At 36.3% G+C, this 15,375-nt stretch overlaps 1 protein-coding gene across 2 annotated transcripts in view; it reads left to right on the top strand.

Moving 5' to 3' along the window:
* The first annotated feature begins 709 nt into the window (after positions 1 to 709).
* LOC107083176 (cytohesin-1) overlaps positions 710 to 15,375 on the top strand; it is a 47,441-nt gene continuing 32,775 nt past the window's right edge. Inside the window, exon 1 of one of the 2 annotated variants that reach the window (XM_015372182.1) lies at positions 710 to 890. In XM_015372182.1, the coding sequence (XP_015227668.1) occupies positions 872 to 890 (19 nt within the window). In that variant the 5' untranslated portion in view covers positions 710 to 871. Of the gene's footprint in view, positions 891 to 6,027; positions 6,051 to 15,375 lie in introns of those variants that run through there. The other variant, XM_015372179.1, reaches the window with a different exon arrangement.

Below are 15,375 nucleotides of genomic sequence, written 5' to 3'. Positions count from 1 at the left end.
ATCAGACTCATATTCTGACTAGAATTGAGTAGGACTACATCAGGCTATATATATTGATCCAATTAGTTATAGAATTTTTATTAAACCTTATTGAACAGAAATTTCACTTCATGCAGCTCTCTTAATATATCTGAATCCCTTGCCCTGTTTTTTATAATTTTTTTTTTTTATTTCATGCTTTTCTTTGCCCCCATGAAACACGCTGGCCCCCTCCTGGCCCCCTGGTACATTTGGTCTAGAACCGCCACTGTCTCCATCCCAACCAAAAAATCTTTATCTGTTAAATTAATTTTAAGACCTATCTCTCCAGAATATTTTGGTATAATTACAATCCCCAAAAAAGATGAATAAGCTTTTCTTCATTATTTTTTACAAAAAGTGGGTCCAAATTCCATTTATATATATATTTTTTTTTAATAAAAAATGCTGTAACAGGATAAACATTATGAATAATTTTATAAGAAATTTCTCTTACTTTATTGTTTATTATATTTTTTTAAGGAGCAACCAAATCAACTTCCAGTTTATATGTTCAAAAGTGCTATTGAGCAAAGTTGAATTGAGTTAAAGCGTGACATCACAGCTGGTGCGGGAGGGGCCCCGCATGGGGGCCGGTTCCTCCCGGCTGAGGAGGCGTATTAACGAGCATCCGCCAGCGGCAGAAACACATCTTAGTCTGGAAACAAGAAGGAAGCTCGACAAATCCAACAGCAACAAGCTCAGAAGTGAAATAAACCAAAAAACGCGCATCTTGGTGCAGCAGTGGAGCGGAGGGAGGGAGGACAGCAGCGAGACGTGCGAGGCTGGAAGGAGGTAACGGAGCAAAGGAGGCAGGAGGAAGGCTTCCCCATCAGCATCAGGACCAGCAGGGATGGAGGGGGAGAGTCACGGTTAGTCTTTCACTCTTTTTTGTAGATCCTAATGCGTGTTTCTGACAAATATGTGCGTGATATGCGGTGCCACAGCTCCCAAAGCCATGCGTGATGCGTATTTAAACCCTTATCAGCAGTGCGTTTGTTTATCTACTGTAATAAACCCAGAGGGAAGCCTCCTTTTAAACAGGTGGCCTCTGGAATGCACAGCCAGCAGTGAGACATAAAAAGATCTGCATGCTGAATTATTGAGCATCATTCTGCAGCTCTGACAGGATGCTGGGAACTGCTTAAAAGTTGTCTCTGCTCTGATGAACTCATGCTGAGATCATCCACATGCATCACAGGGTGACCCAACCTTCACTGATGTTGTCCCTGATGTTTTACTGGAAATTCAAGTCCTGACTTCATTTTCTGAGAGGGACACAGGAAAGGATGGCTCAGCGAAGGCTGTGATTGAGCATCATCTCAATTATTTACCTATTTAGAGTTTCACTGAGCTTTGCGCTTCTCAAAATAGAGCCTCTTCCAGTGTGGCCTAATTGCAGGATTTCTTTAGATGAGATGTTATCAGGAAGGAGTCAACAACGATATCTTTTTTTATTTTTTATTTTTTTGTTCATTTTAAGGAATCTAACAGACCCATTTCAGATAATGCATTTTTTTCCTCCATGTTTTAGAAAAGATAAAGTTTTTAGGTATTTTCCATTGGCCGAGCATGAGATAACAGTTAAAGAACGACAAACCAAAGTGTGAGGTGAAGGCGAAGGGACATAACCACGCTGAATGTGCCTGTCAAACTGGCAGCTTGTGACGGCGAAATACACAAATAATAGCAAGTCATGTCATCACTGCTGTCTTTTTATAGGAAAGTATACTACTGTCAAGTCTTATAATTTTCCGTATAATTTATACAAACTTTATGCTAATAATGAGTGTGTTTTAAGGTATGCATTGTGTTTGTATCCTTTTCTCAAACTCTGCTCTGCTGATGTGGTGCTTTGGCCCTCACCCCCTCTGAGTCCATTGGGGTGCGGCTCTGTTCGCAACGCTCACTTCAAAGGCTTTCAGCTGCAGGGTGTCGAAAAGGTTTTATCTTCTCTCTGCATTTTTCCATCTTACCTGCACCTGTCAGTTCAGCCTGGTTTCTTATACAAAGGAAATGGTGCATCTGTTCATAGGCGCGGTGTTCTGCAGTTGCAGGTAGGTGTGGTAAATGTGGTTATGGGTGTCATCTATTTGCCCGTCTATGTTTGATCCTCATCTGCAAAAGGGTTGACTGGGTGACATGTAGTGACCTCTGCTCCTATCCTGTTATCACTGTTTGCTGCAGAAGATAAACACAAAGTAAAGGAAAAAAAAATAAGGAAAATAATACATTATATTTTAAATGTATATTTTTGAGAGAAAGTGCAATGGGAGATCAAAAAAACTCACTAAATCAGCCTGGTTTAGCGGGAATGCTTTTTCAGAAAGGATAAGGTAGTGGTTAAAGTTGTTGGGAAGATTGATTCAAGTAAAAACCAAGAACTTGTTAGAGGCTGAAAACATAGGGCATCATTTTGCAAATTGCCAAAGGTTCCTTAAAGAAGATTTTTTTATAAATTGAAAACTTAAACTTTTCCACTTGTGGAGTTCTGGATAGAGCATATTGAGAGACGAAAACATTTTTTTATGTCTTAAATGGAAAGGGTTTATATTTTTTTTTAACAATTTTTAAATAGTTACTGCTCTAAGTGAGTTGCTGTGTTTGCTAATGGCATGTTTAAGAGTCTCTACACTCCAGTTAACGTTACTCGATTATTTAATTAGTCGACAAAACTGAAAACAAGTGGAGGCCCAGACAGACAAGCAGAGCTTTAATGGCAAAGCTTAGTGCAAAATAAAACTTTTGAATAACCCACTAAACATTCAGCTTCAAAGTATGGAAAAGTGGTGGAACAACCATGAAAACTAGCTCTTGTCCCTGCTAATGAAGAGTATCCCCTCAGCTGATAACCCCAATTTCTTTTCTTGTTAGAGTGGTTTAGGTCATTTTTCTGTAAATATAACATTTTGCATGCAGACTAAATAATGTACATTTGAGTGTAATTCTCTCAGAGCATCTTCGTTTACAAAAGTACAGTTACATTTTTTTTTTAATTATTTCATAAATAAACAGGACTTTGCTTTGGCCCTTCACAATAAACCCCATGTAGAATAACCTGAAGTTTAAGGCTGTTTGTGATGAAATGTGAATAAGTTCACTTTTGCAAAGTGCTCTACTTCTGATGTTTGCAAAAGATTCAAGCTTCAAAGCTCAGGCAAATCTCAAATCTTCCACATTCAGGTCAAATAAAACTCTAAAAATAAATTACATTTATATCCTGAGATGAAAAACTGAACCAGATTCAAATAGAGTTCCTCTGTTTCCTAAAATAAACTCCACTGTAGGAAAGGAGCACAAACAGCTCATGTGAAAAAAGCAGGGACTTTGATCACATTAAAGTAGCCATTTAGTGAACATGTGCAATGTTTATCATCCGTGTTGTGCATGTTCAGTTAAATGCATCATAAGCAGGGCTGATTCAGACTCCTTCAGCCAGTTGTTAGTCACTCTGGGTGGTGTTAGCATTTGGGTGATGTGTGGGAGCTCCTCCAACACAGATCATTGAATTGTACAGTGGGGAGAGCTCACCTCCCCCCTGAAGAATCGCTAGGAGACAGACTACAAAGAGAGCATGGAGCATTCTTTCACATCCAGCCCATATTATTATTAGACCAGAGGAAGGGCTGGATGCTAAACTGCAAAAACATTGTTGGTCCTTCCTTTACTGAGTGTTGCTGTTGCACATTTTGTCCACTTGGTGGCATGGGCTGCACCAAGAAGCTGCTGTGAGGCTTTGTGTGGCCTCCACATATTTGTAATCATGCAGGACAACGCACTTATTTTGTGATCATTTATTTTTCACAGTTCAGCTGCTTGTGAATCACTAGTGACCACATCGAGTCACATCTGTAGAGTTCAATCTGTACTCATTATTACCTGTAATGCATGTTGCTTTGATCCCTTTAACTGAAAATAAACCAGGAAGAAAGCATCAACAATTAGCTGCAAGTGTTTAGATTCAGTTTTAGGATTTTTTAATTTCTTTTTTTGTATGTATACAACAGCTCACCACCTTAATTAGAAATAGCTATGGTTACTACAAAAAAGAGCCCTGCAAAACCTATTTAAACCACAATACAATCACAGCCTTCAATATTCTTTATCAGGATTTTCTGTTACTTACCAACATAAAGTGCAGCATAATGTTTGATCTGAAACTAAAGGATTTGAGGCTTTAAACTTTAGGTAGGCTTTGATTGGACTTTTCTTGCATGCATAGATTCTGATCCATGTTGATATTTTTTTTTTTACTGTTGGAAGATCAAGCCCCACAGCAGTGTCGACTTTTAAGGGTTCAAAATAATTTTCCTTTATGTTTATCTCGTTATTTATCTTATTTATTTCTGTAGATAAGCATCTCCGCAGCTTGATCCTGCCATCACGGTGTGTCCGAGGTGATGTGCGATAATTGTTTTCCGTTTTTCTTTAAACCAAACATAGGTTTTCATGTTTGATTTATTTTTAGGTAGAGTTTAAATGGGAGTTAATAAGGCTCCCTTGCTAAAAAAAAAAAAAAAAAAAAAAAAAAAAAGGTTCTTGCTCCTGAGCTGTGGACCTCTGTAGTTCCTCCAGAGCCATGGAGTGATTTCAGCTATTTAATCCTTACCATTCAGTTAAGCTTAGGGGTGTGACCGGGCCTTGCTGTCTCATAGCTTTATTTAAGGTCTGTCTGATGTGATCCTTGGTCTTTCTCAGACAAACTTGTGACGCCTTCACAGAATCCCTGCATCTTTACTGAGATTGAATTACACAATGGGTAACTCTGGTCAATAACAAAGTGACAAATGTTTACAATAAATTAGTTCTTTAGCGGTATCAGAATAAAAGGGAATAAATTAAAATTCACATCACACTCTCCAGATTCTGTTGCTTGTTTTCTTGTAAAATAAAGTGAAGACCTTAAATGTTTTTAAATACTTTTGAAAGGTCAATTCGATTCTGGCTTGATGTTTTAAATCAAGTTTAGGATAAGCTGTCTATATCTGTCTGCACAAGGAATTCTTAGAGTCTCTTTAGAAGTTTAAGCTGGAAAGATGCATAAAGAAAAAAATTACAATGTGCTTTAGCGCTGACTCCACTGTGTGCATTTCCTCTGAGGGATATGCAGCTGCAAGCATTTAAAGTAGCCACACAGACATTTCAGTTGGTGCAAGTGTCAGGGTGAAGCATTTGGGCCTCTGGCGATGAAAAAGGGAAACAACCAATGTTGCACTCATGTCCTACCGACTGAGTTCATTAGTGGCCACCTAGACAGAGTCAGGAGCCGGGTTGCAGTTAGAAGAAGCGTGATTGACAAAATGGGATAAGTTCAGAGAAGAATGCATTCAAGAGTGAAGGTAAACTCTTAAAATTAATAAGTGATTCTAAGCATTGTTTATTGTTTTAAAAGTGAGTGATCAACTTTGTTTATTTAATTTATCTTTTTAGAGGTGCAAATAGCAAGAAAATGAGAGGAACCGCTGCTGCTAGAAGCCTGGAAAATCAGAACTTGCTTTGGCTACATGCTGGCCCTTCATAATAAAGGTCCTGCATGGATTTCTGTTCACTTTTTCAGTCTGGTTTCAGTATCCCAGGCAGTGACAGCGAGGACAGAGAAGAGGGAGGCTGAGAGAACAGCATGTAAAAAAAGGGGGAAGAGGGGAAAAAAAACAAAAAACAGAAGTGATTTCAGCATCCTGGCAAGTCGCACATTTCAAATCAAAGGGGAAGAGAAAGTTGGTGAGTGAGAGAGATTTCCATTCTTTGCCAGGGAAAGCAAAGAAGTCATCTGTCTTGGGGGATTAAGTGAAGCAAAATCGACTCAGGGAAACAGCTGGGAGTCTCTCTTTGACAAGGAGTGACTGTCAACAGTCGCAGCAAGGATTCGAGGTTTTCTGAACTTCCTTTTCCCCTGAACCGAGCGACCTGTCGAAGAACCGAGACTTCACACGCTGATACAGAATCCCTCTCTGAAGCTATGGGAACTGTGAACGAGCTATGCGTGTCCAGCCTCCAGATGTTCTTGTGTCCAGCTATGAACACACCTCCAGGTAAAGAAACACTGAAATCCTTCTGTTGTAACATTTTCCTTAACAGTCAGCTATTAGACAGTTTACTAAGTGACAGTTCAGGCATTCCCATGTGACAGCTGCTATGGACTCACAGCCTCTCTGTAGGTAGAAACAGTCAGACCAAAATAGAAGTACTCTAGTGACTTAATCCGGCTGTCACTATTTAACCCTGTTTAGTGTGAGCTAATACTTTTACTACTAATCTCTACACTCTGTAAATCTGAAAACTAAAGGAATAGATCTCTTACTCTGTTCTAAAGTGTGTGAATAGATATTATTGAAGTAACTTCCCCCTGCTGCAGCAATACCCAGAACTGGACGATGACGAGGAGGATGTGATTGCTTCCCCACGTCGATTGTGTTGTTAGGTGTTGCAACTGCGTTCCAGTTAACTGCAGGGTTTTCCATTGGGAGCGTTTGAACAGTTTGTTGTCGTGACTGCAGCAGATTTTGTTGTTGGGTTTCGGCGGATCAGCTGACGGGAGTGTGCACTAGGCGGGAAGCGATGCTGTCTCTGTGTTTTCAAAACACCTGAATCAGCAGCAGCAGTTTTGTGTTTGAGGAGAGGCTCTTTTGGCTGTGGGTGTTTGATGGGGAAGTCAGCTGGACTGTTCTGCTTTCAGATTGATTGCAGAAGAATTTGAGCAACTATTGTAAAACAAGTGAAGTTAAAGGACGTGATTTCTTCGTCAGGAAATTAGTAGTAGATCTACAGTTGCAACCAGTATTGGTAAAGATAATATTTAATGTGATTTTTACGTCTCTCTAACATGTCCTGTCTAAAACAAGTAGTCATGTTTCTAAAAATCAGTGTAATTGTCAATTTGTGAGACCCAGATATTCTTAAGTTTGCAGGTCATAAAATATTGGTTGGAATATCTCTTACATATTTCCAAATAATTGTCTTTCTTCAAGATCCCTCTTATTTTGTGAAGCGCACCAGTCCCTCTTGCAGCCTGAAACCCACAAAACATGCTTTTGCCTACACACCTCAAGTTTACTATTTCTTCTTAATCTAACAACTATATGATGACCAAACTCTTCATTTTTGGTTTTATTAGATTCAAGGGGTTGTATAAAGTCCATTTATCCTTTTAATTTTGCTCTTTCCCTCTTCTTCTTAGTTGCCTTTAAGCACTAAACTCCAGCTGGCAACCTAAGCGTTTTGCTTCCTCCCTGAGGTTGATTTTCTGCTTTAGACCACAACAAATTAATCTTTTAGATATAGAACCTTTCTCCCTTTTAAACTATATGATAGCTGAACTTTATTTAGGTTTACCTCCTTGCAACTAACCATTTGAAAATGCGAGGATAATTATCATTGATGATGTGTGAGTTTATTACACCTTAATATCAGCCTCCTTTAATTAGATGAAACCCAAATTGTAGTTAAATGCTGAAACTGTGGTCTTGAGTGACAATATCTGGTCTGTGAAGTTTTGATTGTGATTACTTTTGATCCCTGATTAATACCACATCATCAAGGGGACTGTTGATTGTTTATTCCATGATTCTACGATATTGACAGAAATAGCGCTTAAAGTTTTCTTCTATGATTAATATCCTGGTCATGAGCAGACATTAGTGGGTTCGTTTAAAGGTGACATTGAAAACGTCTCCTTTTCAGGGGGAATTGCTGGGATAATTATCATTGATGATGCGTGAGTTTATTACACTTTAATATTAGCTGCCTGCTGTGTGTCAGAACTGATGTTTTCCACAATAGTTGATCTAATTAAGGCAGTTCTGTCCGGATATACAGTTATAATCTTCATTCTGTACATACTAAAGATTTGGAAAGGGAATGAGAGTGGCGTCCTTCAGCTGAGAACATAGTGCAATATTTTGATAAGGCTGAAGCCATGGATGTCTACTTATCTGCTAACAAGTATGATGTAATGATGTGATGATGTGGCCGACTGGAGATGTATAAAATGCCTTTTTAACTGTTAATGGAGGCCACTTCGAGGTGAGCCCGGAGGTGAGCAGCTGCCTTATGTAAATTTTAAGAAACTTCTCTGATCTGACTAAATTACAATTTCTATCAGAATCTGTTGTCATTTCTCCTGGTTATTTAATACATATAAGTTATGAAGTGTTATTTAAAGAGTTTGTCCCGAGTGATGCAGACACAGAGCCTATCTTTGACAAACGGATGGAGTTGTCAATATTAGTGAAAATTTGTTTTTATGATGTCACACAAGGAAGCAGTGTGTTTGAGGTGATACTTCATTGAGCTTAAGAATAACTTAGCTGGACTTTTTTTTTTAAGTATTGCAATCTTAGTGGATTTTCACTGCCAATTAAAGAAAGTCAGGTATTTAAATGGAATACTTTCACTGTTGCAATTGTGCAAAGAAAGGCAAGGGAAAAGCTATAAAGAATCTGTTTCTGAATTTATTGATATGTAATGATAATGATACAAATGCTTTCTAATTCTTATTTTATTAACTTCCCCGGTTGAAGCAGTTATAACCGTACAATAAACAAGCTTAAGAAAATGATATAAAATTATTATCCAAATGTGAGACATCAGATTTTATTTATACAGCACATTTGTCAGCTGTTGGTTTTCAAACAATAGAGGTAAATAAAAACTAGAAATGAATTTATCTTATATTGCTGTAGCATAATCTGAGAATGGAAAAGTTGGAAAGAAAATCAAACCTTCACTTTTAATACTTTATAGGGAAAAACTCCAACTTATATTACAGCTATAAAAAATAAACAGAACGAATGCTTACTTTTTTAAATATATGCTTTTTAAAAAGTTTTATTAGTGACTTTTTCTGTTAATGGTAAACATCATAAATAGGGCACATTTCTGAGGCCCATTTTTATTAACCTAGATTCAAAAAGGGAGTGATAAAAGAGCCTGCCATTTAAGAAAAGTAAAACTGTTTTCATATTTTTACTCCAGAAAATAGCTGACATAAAGAAGTCAGTTAAAGTCAGTTAAAACAAATGGAAACTGTATCAAACATGGCCAAACAATGACACTAAGAAGCATGCTATCCGATGTTTTTCAGAGGGAGCATGAAACCTCTTTGATATATTTTCTTTGCACATGAAAGCATAACCTCTATGCCTAATTATTACAGTCTTAAATATGACTGACCTAAAATGACCCAAAGTAATTTTTTGGGGAAATTGAACTTGAATATCTAATATATAATATTAGATATATGTCCAATATATGTTTTATTATATTAGTTTCCTCTATAATGCTTGTTATAAGAAATTATTAAGATAATTAGGGCCGTCCCTCTGTGTTGTACTTTAAATATTCTATTTATTTCCATGTATATTTTTGGATTACGGCTCTTCACCTGCAAAGATCAGTCTCACTATTACGTGGAAAGTAAGCATGCTAATAGATTAGTTATTCAGCCGACTAATATCAGCACAGCTGCCATCTGCTCTGTAAGACAGGTGGGTTATGAAACATTTGCTGGGACTCTGTCAGGGAGCCAATAGTGTGCAGGGTGTGGGAGCAGCTGAGGACGCTGATGTGCATGGAGACTCAGAGGAGGCCATTAGCAACAGCAAACTGCTTGAGGATTTCACCGGGTCAGCTTATTGCAAACGAACGGCTGCTGCCCTATTGGTGTCAGTTGTTGCCGACTATATTCAGCTCTTTTTCGTTCCCTTTAATGTTTGTTTGGATCCTTCCTTGATTTTTTTTGATACCTTTATACTCACTGAGTTTAGTTATTTTTATTTGCTTCTCAAAATTATTTCAAAGGTATAACATGCTCTTAAGTCAGATAGAAGAAAATGTGTTAATTTTCTTACAAGCAAGTAGATTTTCTTTGTCATAAAACACAACATCTTCTTTATGTTTTTAAACAATTCAAATTCAGTCCCTGTTTAAAAAAAACATATTTTACAGCCTTTATTTGAATAATAAACAGTAATAGCATCAAGCTGTGCTTTATTTTTATTTTTCTATGTCTCTTTATGCAGGTGTAGAAGCAAACATCTGTTTAAACATCTCTTTATCCTTCTTTCACTCCTACATTATTTTCTGCCTTTTACCTCCAGTTGCATCTGAAATAAAGCCAAAGCATTGTTTTTAAGTTTTTTTTTCTATATATATGATGAGGGGAGCATTATAGTTAAAGCCATATTTACTCAATTTATGCACTTCTCTTTGACACTCAACAATTCACAGTGCTAAACTTGAAAAAGTAACCACAGAAGCACAGGAAGGATACTGAAATGAACAAAGAAAACATGAAAATACTTGAAGAATGAGCCTAAAGTAGATGAAAGAGAAAAAATCTCAAGAATAATTATAAAGAACAATGATATAAACAAGTGCAGAAAAGCAATGATATAAATATAAAATATATCAAAACAAGTAGATGGTGACAATGCAGGCCCAAATTAAAACCATTACCAACACACAAGGATCATTATGACAGAGAACTAGTTTCTGATGCTCATCAATCACAAAATAGTTATAAAGTTATGCCAAAACAATCTAAAGTCAGTGTTTTTACAAAGAAATTGTCTTAGAAATGTAAAAGCATAAAAAAATCTCCCATTTTCCCAGGACAAATCCCTCAGCAGATCATTGCTGCAAATATGTTGCAAAGAAAAAGCACAATGTTGAGTTTTTTTTTTAAACAATATATTAATTCTTATTAAATCTTAAGAAATATTATCCACATAATGCTTTTAATTTAGTTTTTTTTTTCTGTTGTTGTTTTATAAGGAATACTTTTTTAAAACTATTTTGAACCATGATTTGTCCAAAGAAAATTTCCAAATTATCTTGAATTTAAAAAGATAAAAGGGATAAATATTTCATAGCTGTGTGCAGTTGCATACAGTAGAAGAAACCCACTGATATAAATGGACAGATCGCATGTGTTTTGCCCCCTTGGAGCAAAGATCTGTCTTCTGCTGTTAACTCACAGTCTGATGCCTTTCAGACACAGACTCAGGCAGAATCTGGCATTGCCACCTCCAGCAGGAATGTGTGGGAATCTATAAACCGATGAAGTCAGTCCAAAGAGCTTCAGAACCAGCAAATGATATCTCTGTTAAGAAGGATGTTCTTATGTTATTGTCCAGAAAACTTTCTTAAAGGTAAACATAAAATGCAAAATGCTAGTTTGTGTCCTTTAGCAGGAACTCTCTGTATTTCACATCCCTCACCTACATTTTTGCCACTCAGATTTCATCAGAACTATTTCTGAGCGTTTGTGTATCATCGACAATGTTTGCTGAAAGGTGTGCCGGTCTATATAATTTGTATACCTGGGATCTGATTGGCCACCCACAGCATGCTTTTCTACACTAGTGCAATCATGTGAAACGTGATACCAGGTTTAGAACATATTGTATTATTTCAGGGTCCGCCCTTCCTCTTATCCACAAAATTATAGGATGCATCGATCCTAAGGTCTTATTATTGCACCTATGAATGGAGTGTGATGCATTTAAAATCTGTTTATGTGGTGAGTCATGTGAAGGGCAGCAAAGCTCAAGGCACAGGTAATATACGCCTGATAACTGTATTTGTTTTCATAATTGGTGTTTACTCTTACAGTCAATTTTAATGGAAATAAAGTGAAAAAAATGAATACTCACTATGGGTAGCTATTATTATAACTAATTACTTTCTCTTTACTTTGGAAAGGATATATATATATATATATATATATACATACATACACTATATATGAGGTATACTTTGTTTCCGAGAAAAAAACAAAGGCAGTTTTTACAGATATTGACTTGAAACTGTCGGTGTACATTTACAGCACAGCTGTTTTCTGGATTAAAAAATAATTTAAACCAACAATTCATCTTCTAGTGCTTATCCATCAGGGTCACAGGGAACTGGTGCCTAATATATCTCCAGCAGTCAATGGATGAAAGGCTTCCCGGTGCATCGCAGGGCAACACTGAATATGCACAGTGTTTATCCATCCGGATAATGTTCATTAAGGAAAATTTCATAATATATGTGGGAAGTTCAATACAAATATTTTGGCAAACATTTTTTTTTAATTAGACCTTTTTTTTCCCACCATGATTTTCGAATTTCACCTGCAGTTAAAATAGTTTATCAGCAGGGGGCACTGTTGGCGTCTCTTGAGGTGAAAATGCACAATGCATCAAATGAGATTTCATTACTCAAATAAACAAAAGGTGACAGACAGACAGACTGACAGACAGACAGACAGACAGACAGACAGACAGACAGACAGACAGACAGAGACAGACTACTCAACACAAGCCTCTAGGTTCGAATTTTAATGTGATAAGCTTTAAAGTCTGGGAAACGTATTGTGTATTAGTTGAGGAATAATCTGATTTAATAATAAGAAAGAAGACAAAAAAATAGAAATTTTGTATTAGTAATTTTCCATATATAACATATTTCATTATACAATTTAACATAAAATAACATAATAATATCAAAAGCTGTGGGGATTTAAAGCTGAGGCTCTTCACTGGTCCAACCATGTTAGAAAGTAGTATGACATTCTCATTTCCCTTTTGCAACAAAGTATTTGTGCATTTTTAAGTTATTCAACTTAAAGGTGCTCATAGCCAAACATGGAGCAAAAGATGTCAATAATATCCATATAGCAGTGACAAACATTAAGCGCAGCGCTCTGAGATGTTGGATGTTGTTTGTTCTCTTCTTATTAACAGTTTCTTAAAAATAATTATTTATGTAGAGAGAATATAATACAGTATTGAAAAATACTTAGATTTAATATAATAGTAATTTGACTGGAATAAATACAAGAACGACTTTGTAAAAGTAGATTTTTTCTTTACATATTTTTATAATTATCTGTTAGTTTGCAAAGGGAGTCCCAGAGCAGAAGCTAATGCTGCATGGAAAAGTTTGGGAACCCCTAAGTTTGCAACAAACTAAATGCTTTACCTTTTCCTAGAATACCCTAGATTAATAATCAGGGCTCCAGATTAAAATAAACCAACATGACCACAAGGATCCTGGAGGAGTCATCACATCTACAAAAATGAATCCATATAACTATTGGAGTTTCAATTTTTTTATTCTGAAGTAATTACGTTTTAGATGCTTTTAATGGTTTATTAGCATGTATCCGAGCACCTACAAGCGAAAAGGCACTTTATAAGTATTTACGTGGTTATATAAGACATTTAACTAATTTGCTAACTTGTTGTTAAATAAGCCATGATGAGAAACATATTTAAATACCAAATTTAAGGGAAGGGAGTAACACTAAAGTAAACATATCCTTCATGCATAATAACCGAGTTTATGATATTTGTATTAATTCACCCTTTATAGTAGGATCCTGACTAACATTTTAAATTCATGTTTTATTTTTAAGACATTGTGCATCCATTTAAAAACTGCAGCTAAAGGGAATTATTATTTTTATTTTATTTCAGATTCAAAACATAACGTTGTTCAATTTATAAGAATAAAAATCCCCAAACAATACTTTAGAGGTTTAGAAATAAAAGTTGAATTCACACAGTTTACGTCAAATTAATCAGCATATCATTTATAACAGTATAGAATGGCTTTTCATAAAATATGTTATGATCTTTGGTTTATGTCCTTAATCCAAAAGCCTGATTTGAGATAAGGTGCAATATTTCTTTATGGATTTCCTAAAATACTAAATGTAAAACCCTGTTAATTAATTTATTGATGCAATGTTTCTGTGTATCTGTTAGCACCGGTTTCTAAACACCTATATCATGTGTTTTTAGTTAAAAATATAAATGAATTCTTGATCCAACAGTATCCAATCAACAGATTAGTTTGAACAAAACATGAAGGAAACCAGCCGCATTGTTTTGCATGAACAAAAAAAAAAACAAACAACTTTTCTCCCAACATATGGAGCGACGAATATCAGATGTTAACGTAAACACTTGATTAACTTCACATTTTCACATGGCTTCAGGAAGCTGCAGAAGAAAGTACACTTTGTGTGCTTTTTAACTAACTCCTGTAAAGGTCAAAAGGATCTCTGGTTTCATTTGTTCTGGGGTTTAGGCGCATCTCTGGAGCAATGCTCCAGGGCATGGATGAACTTAGCAACAATGAATTGAAACTTTGTGAGAGAGAGTTCATTTTCACACAGGCTGCATTGTCAGTTGTTGAGTTTGTACCAAACAATTGGTGCATTCACAAGTCGAAGCTTGTAGATAAGGACTCTGATGCGAAGATAAGACACAGAAGTTTTAGAACTATCCTAAGAAATTTTAATAAAGTCAGTAATGTAAGAGGAGAAATATCTTATTTTCTTTGTTTAGTGCATATATGTGACCATTCACTGCATAGGAACCTATACCCACCATTTTGTTTGCCTAAGCTGCTACTATAGGATACCAATTATGAGTAAAACCGGATGAAATAGGACAGTGAACAGAGAACGTAGAGCTGGCCTTCATCACTCTCTGTTCGCTGCATTCCTCTTCATCTCTCCTGTTTTCAACAGCAAGCAGGGACATGCTTTCTTAACTGAGAAGATCATGCTGGTGTTTCATTTCAACGACACCTTGATCTAATCTTGTTTATGAAAAGAAGGAAAAGGCATCAGTTTTCTCCCTTATGCAGACAAAAGAATCCCCGTAATAGCAGAAAATTCCCGTCTATTTGTTGTTGGGATCTTCAAGAACAATTCACAAACTCTTTTGTTTAAATTCCCCCGAAATTATCATAAAGTCATAAAAACACCCTTAGCTTATTGTTTTGTTTTTTTTTTGTTAACATTTAGGACTTTCTTAACATTTGGATAACACTTGAAACAAAGAATATGTTGTTTGAGATCATGATTAGATTCTATTTGATTTCTGGTGGCTTCCTTAACATCAACTCTTTCCCCGAAATGATTTCCATCACGCTATATTTAGCTCAATCCATCTTCCTGTCAACTCTGCCCAGGTTCCTTGTCAGTGTTTAAGCATTAAATCCTCGCAGCATAATGCTGCCGCCGCCATGCTTTACAAAGAGGGATGGTGTGTTCAGAGGGTTATTGCATCTTACTACTACGGTAATCTGACTACAACTCCTTATTCCGCATATCAGCTGTGTTTTCTACACGGCAGTGACAAGCTGTGAGGGATAATTCCTATTGGTTGGCTACTATATGTCCTCTTAGCTAAATTTTACCACCTTAGCAGCTCTTTTAATTCTGCATTTTGTGTCTTTTTTGAAAGAATGTGCTATTAAAATATTCTTGTTATTTATTATGAGGGATTATAATATTTATTTTTGTTTGGGGTCCTCGGAGGTGTTATGACCTGGCTCTTGGACCATAACAAATTAAAG

This window comes from Cyprinodon variegatus, unplaced genomic scaffold (genome assembly GCF_000732505.1).
Source record: "Cyprinodon variegatus isolate N-32 unplaced genomic scaffold, C_variegatus-1.0 Scaffold69, whole genome shotgun sequence".
Classification (NCBI taxonomy): Eukaryota; Metazoa; Chordata; class Actinopteri; order Cyprinodontiformes; family Cyprinodontidae; genus Cyprinodon; species Cyprinodon variegatus.
This window is presented reverse-complemented; position numbering and strand designations above follow the sequence as displayed.